The sequence below is a fragment of the Penaeus monodon genome, chromosome 21 (assembly GCF_015228065.2).
Source record: "Penaeus monodon isolate SGIC_2016 chromosome 21, NSTDA_Pmon_1, whole genome shotgun sequence".
In the NCBI taxonomy this organism is placed as follows: domain Eukaryota; kingdom Metazoa; phylum Arthropoda; class Malacostraca; order Decapoda; family Penaeidae; genus Penaeus; species Penaeus monodon.
In genome coordinates, this window is record NC_051406.1 from 19,334,033 (window position 1) to 19,339,666 (window position 5,634).

Genomic DNA, 5,634 nt, shown 5'->3' on the forward strand with positions numbered 1-5,634 from the left:
CCCCTATGTTATATATATTGTCATTGCCAAAAAACATTTTTAAAATAAACAAAACAATACATTAAAGCCTTTTGGGCAAGGAAATTTTATATTGGTAGTCTACAGTGACTGACAAAATTTTGTAAAAGGATTATAAGATAAAAATTAGTGATTTTTAGTTTCTTTTGTATTTTTCTAAAGCTTATTTGCAATCAAATAAAGTTAGATTATTTTCTTTGCAATAGGGGCGTATTCTGGTGTATAACAAAACAAAATACATTGTTATAAAAATTATTTTTTCCCTGGACTTTAAATTAGGGGGGGGTACCATCTGTTTTTTCAGATCCCTCTTAAACAAACCATTATTATTGAGATGGCTGGAACCCTCAAAAAAATGAATTGCAACAGGAGGATGTGTGGCTTGTTTTTTCCTCTTGGAAAAGCACGTCCCTTGAAAGGGACAAAACACAAGTGGGTTTTTTCAAGGTAATGAGTATTTAGTGCTTTTTAATTTATGGGGGACACATTACTTCTTAAAAAGAAAACAAGAAAGGGGAAACAAAACTGAAGGGTTAGGCTTAGTAACCCAGGGGTCTGCAATAGGGTCACTTTACCATTATGGTGGGGGGCCCCTGCATTTGGTTATTTATGAATCAATTTAACTAATTTAGGGATTGGAATTGGTATATTTAAACAAGGTGCGTATGTATTTTTAAACAAGGTGTATTAGGTAATGTTTACATTTATGAAATGTAATTCCTTTAGTATTGGTAATTAATCAGTGTGCGTAAACTGTGTTTTGGGGCTTTTAAACACAACAAGGCCTATCTTTTTTGTTATGGTTATTAATGAATAATAACTTGGTTTCATTTACCTCATGGTTAAGGATTCAGGGGAATATGGGAAAAAACAGAAATATGTTTCCAGTAATCATATATTCAAACTTTGTAAAGGGATTTTTGATATTATAAACTGAAATTCCTCTGTGCCTCCAGAAAATTCAAAAACCAAGCTTAAAGCTTTTTATTTAGTTTGGTCTTCATTAAAAAAAAAAGCAACTGCACCCCTCATTTCAGTGATTTCTGAAAACGGGGACTGTAATTTTGTTGTCTTAAAGTTGTAGGTTTTTCCAAGGTAAACTTTAAAGGATTATTGTTCCTGTTTTGGGCATGCCAGAACAGGTGGGGGGACAAACACCATTTCTATAAAGGTTGATGGAGGCTTAAGATTTTACTTATTTTTTAGTATCCAGTTGGGTCTTTTTTATTCAAAAACATTTTTTAAAAACCTTTTTTCTTATTTCTTTTAAAACATTAAAACTTTCATTACATGGCAAAAATGGGAAAAAATGGATTGGGTACCAGGAATGAAGGGCCATGAGGGGAGGCACCATTTGTTGTATTCCCTTTAATCCAAAAACATAATTTAACTTTTTTTTTAACCACCCCCCCCTTCTGGAATTCCCATTGTTAGGTGAAAACAATTCTAACCTGAAACAAATTTTGGGGGGCAAAGGCCACGACCGGTGGACAGGGAATGTCTTCAATCAAGAAAAAAAAAAAAAACACTTATAAGGGGGGGCAGGTGGACCATGAAAGTCTTCAATGGGAAATTTTAATTGTTGGGGATAACCAACCATTCTGTAGTTGTGCACCAAAAAAAGTTTGCTCTTTTTTTTTTGGAGTGAGATTAAAAACCCAATTTTACCTCTGTGGTGAGGGTAAATATGGGGTTTTCACTTGGGTGGGCCTCCCGCTGTCCCAAGGGGTTTAGTATGCCCAGGGGGGTGCTTTTTCAAACAAACAGAATGGTGGGAATAAAGCACTCCCCCACCCATGTGGCCCCACCTTTCAGCAAAGTGATGTTGGATTTTTTTTTTTACCAATTTTCATAACTTCCTGTGCAAAAAAAAACCCATTTGGATTGTTTATTGTTTGTGGAAATATTTCAGGAAGGTTCATTATATGTGCATTTTTAAGTTGCTAGGGATTTGAAAAAACCTGTAATAAAGCTGATTTTAAATGTTTACCATTTAGGAATTTGTTCTAAAAATAAAGGCCTTGATGTTTGTTTTTACACACCTTTGGGTTACAAAGATTTGGGGAATGTGTTTGTTTATTGAATCATATAACAATGGGGGGGCTTGCGCCAACCATTGCTTCCCCCCCCCCCAAGTACTTTCCCTGTGGTGTTGTTCCATATTTCAAAAAAAAAAACCAAAATTTTCACATGGTTTAGAGTGGCCAAAAAAATAATCTTGAGTTAGTTGAACCACAACGGGTAAGGGGGGGGGTTACTTATCTTGTAAAAAAAAACAGGAGGTACAAAGGTGTTTACTAACATGTTCACATCAAGGCCAGGCAAAAAGAAGGTGAGTGCACATTGTTTGTTGGTTGCGGTAAACATTTTTCCAGGTAACTGGCAGGTGAAATTGAATTTGTGCTAAAAATTTTCGACCTTTATGCAATAGTTTACATCATAGTTAATTTTAACCACCATTACCCATTTTCTCTTTCATTGAGGGGTTTTCCTTTATAAGGAACAGCATTTAAAAAATGTAAAAACACATTACAATCCATTGTAAACATGGAATTGTTGGATTCACAAGGAGCTTGTGCCCCAAGGTCAGCTTGTAATGTTGGAAATTAAAACATTCCACAAAACCTAGCCATGGGGGACATGAACAAAACCCTTTAACATCCATTCCGTAGGGGCTATTGGAGGTTTAAACAGTACCAAAACGATGTGAAGGCTTGTATCCCTTTGCCAGGCCCCACACTGTGAGTTTAGTTTATTAATGGGTCTTTTACAACCCCAATCTTGCCCCAATTATAGTTACTACCCAAATTCGCATCAGGTTTTTTACCCCTTTTTCCTTGGATTTATTTCCAGACAAAATATTCTTTGATGTCTTGTATACTTTGTCTGTTAGGTTAAATGGTAAACTAACCCATTTATTTTGATCATGTATAAATTTGGCTATCTAAATTAAAGAAACAAAAACCAGCATTGATTAGGGGGGGGGGGGGTGAACAAAACACTTAGTTGATTTTTTTTTTTTTCCACAAAAAAATCAAAGGAAAGGTGAAAAATCAGGTAAGGGCCAACAACAGGGGTGGTGCTAATTGGCACTTTTACCCACAATCTTTTCTGGTGTAAAGGGAACATTACTGAAACCGATTTTACTACAGTGAATTGCACTACCATTTTTTTTTGGCTGGGGGATAAACCTCGGCAGGGCCTTTCTGAAAGGGGGGCTTTGTTTTGTGGAGCTTCCTTGCAGGGATTTTTTTTTCTTTTAGGTCCATGGGAGAAATGATAATTTAAACAATCTGGTTCAAAAACCATGGCCGGGAGGGGGGGAGATATTAGACTCAAAAAGGTGGGCCTTTGGGGGGAAAGAGTTCTCTTGCATTTAATTTCCCACTGATAACAACCAAGGGTGGCAGAATGCACGTGGGCCATTATGTGTGAGCCCATGTTACTTGGCTTCCAGTTGAAGGCAAACGATTTTCTGTTGGGGGCAGTAAATACTGTGAACCTTTACTAGCGCTGAATTTTCAGGTGGGGGGCACTAGGATGGGCATCATTGTTTTAAAAAAATTGAAATTATTAGGGGAAATAAAAAAAAAAGGGGACATGAGGAATTGCCGTTTGACTTAAATGGTATTGTAATTGCACAAGAGGTTTTGTAGACGTAACCTGGGAAGAGGATTATATAGAGGGTTTCTGCTCATACAAGTGGGCCAAGTTATAATGTTGGGATATCGTCTTGATATAAAGCATAAAAAAAATGGGACAATTAAAAAGGGGGGGACCTTGGAAAAAAAGTTGATGTAATACTGGTTGTGTTATGTAAGGGATAAGAAGCTAAATTAGTATAGGGCAAAGAAGGGGCAGGGGGCAAAGTAGGTTTCTTGGAATTTTTACTGTTTATGGGGAATGGGTTTTTGGTGTGGGGGCTGGCCCTACAAAACACAAACCTAGGAGGGGGTCCACCAACACCAAAAAGTAATCCTAAAGGGCTTCGATTTTTTGATCCATTGTGTGTGGAAACTGTGGGGAGTTCCCCCCACCCAGATTTTCCCATAGGGTTGGATAAGTTTTAGTTAACCAAGAAAAGGTTTAGAAAAAAAAAAAAAAAACCCAAAGTTGAAACATTTTTTGGGAAAACAGGGTCCTTTTTGTTTTTTTTTCCCCCAAAGTGGGCTTTCCAACCACTTTATAATGCCTTTTTGATTAATTTGTCAAATCAAGAATTTTACTATGAAAAACAAAAAAACTTGTGTGGGTGATTTCTTTGGGAAAAATCCTGTTAAAGTTTAATTTAGGGAAAGATTAGTAGATAATGGCCCTTTATCCTTCTAAGTCTTCAGAATTGGTGGGTAAAACACACAGTCCTTCCTTCTAACCTCTTCCACAGGTGTTGGGTGTAAGGTGGTATTGGCAAAACAAAACTTTCCCCTTGTTTATAGAAGGGTACACTTTATTTTGTTAGTGTATCTGGTGTCCTTATTGATTGTAGCTTAGTATTCATATAGTAGTTTCCCAAGTCTTTAATATTTTTATACTAGTAGCTGTTTAACTTGATTGTTCAAAAGAAGTACAGTATAAATGAGGAATAAGAATATAAATAAGGGGACGTCCGAACAAGGTATAGACACTAGGAGTAAGAAAATAACTATGATCACAAAGCTGAGATTTAGAAGCATAATCAGAGATTTTTTAGGATTGGAAGTGGTAGATTCACAAGTTGATTGTAAGGAATGGTGACAAAGAAGTAATAAAAATAAATGAATAATACTCCAGAACTGAATTTTGATGCTAAACCAAAGAAGTAATACCAAATAAAAAAAATGCTGAGGGATCATCTGTGAGGAAACTTTGAATCTGGAATAATGATTTTAATCCTAGAAACTGATACATCTCTCAAGAAATAATGTACTGTGTGTTTTATTATAGTTTTTACTAAATATGCTTTCTTTTCAGGCTATGACTACAACAATGGCATTGATTATCAGAAGCTCTTGGAAACTTACAGATATTCAGGATTTCAAGCAACTAGTTTTGGCTGTGGAGTAGAGGAGATCAGGAAAATGGTATATACATGTATTTTGCATTGATTGTTTAAAGATATTTTTTCTGTGGGTAGTCTAATTTAAGAAGTGATCTTTCTTTTTACTATAAAATATTCACATTTGGACTAGGATATTTTTGAGTTATTAAATATAATATTTAAGATACCAATATCAAATTACATTTTTAGGATTACCTTCCCATCACAAATTAACAAGCTCACAAAAAAAATCAAAATATTTCTCAGTTATGAAGTGACAGACTGCATGGAAATGTATAGGAAAATTTTACTCTTTATTTTTGTTCTGCCAGTGTTCAGAATGAGATACCAAAGGGAATTTTTGAAGTTACTTGGGAGGAATGTGTAGTCCTCCTAGTTCTAGAAAGTTTTCACACAATGGATAATCTATCAACATTTTTCCCCCATTATATATGGCATGTTGCAGTTATAGTTTTACAGATGTTGATTATTGGATAAGTGATTAGTTTGCATTCTCATATCTAACTTTCCTTTTTATTGTGTTTGAAAAACTGGGAACTCCATTCTTATATATTGTTCATTGACTTTTTTCCCCAGCA

The 5,634-nt window shown here is 35.4% G+C and overlaps 2 protein-coding genes across 2 annotated transcripts in view; both read left to right on the forward strand.

Moving 5' to 3' along the window:
* Positions 1–5,634, forward strand: part of LOC119586308 — a 70,882-nt gene that overhangs the window by 25,828 nt on the left and 39,420 nt on the right. The gene's annotated exons all lie outside the window — the stretch shown is intronic.
* LOC119586595 (probable deoxyhypusine synthase) overlaps positions 4,969–5,634 on the forward strand; it is a gene marked incomplete at its 5' end in the record, with an annotated part of 12,819 nt that continues 12,153 nt past the window's right edge. The window contains 1 exon segment of the mRNA XM_037935345.1: positions 4,969–5,078. Coding sequence (XP_037791273.1) covers positions 4,969–5,078 — 110 coding nt within the window.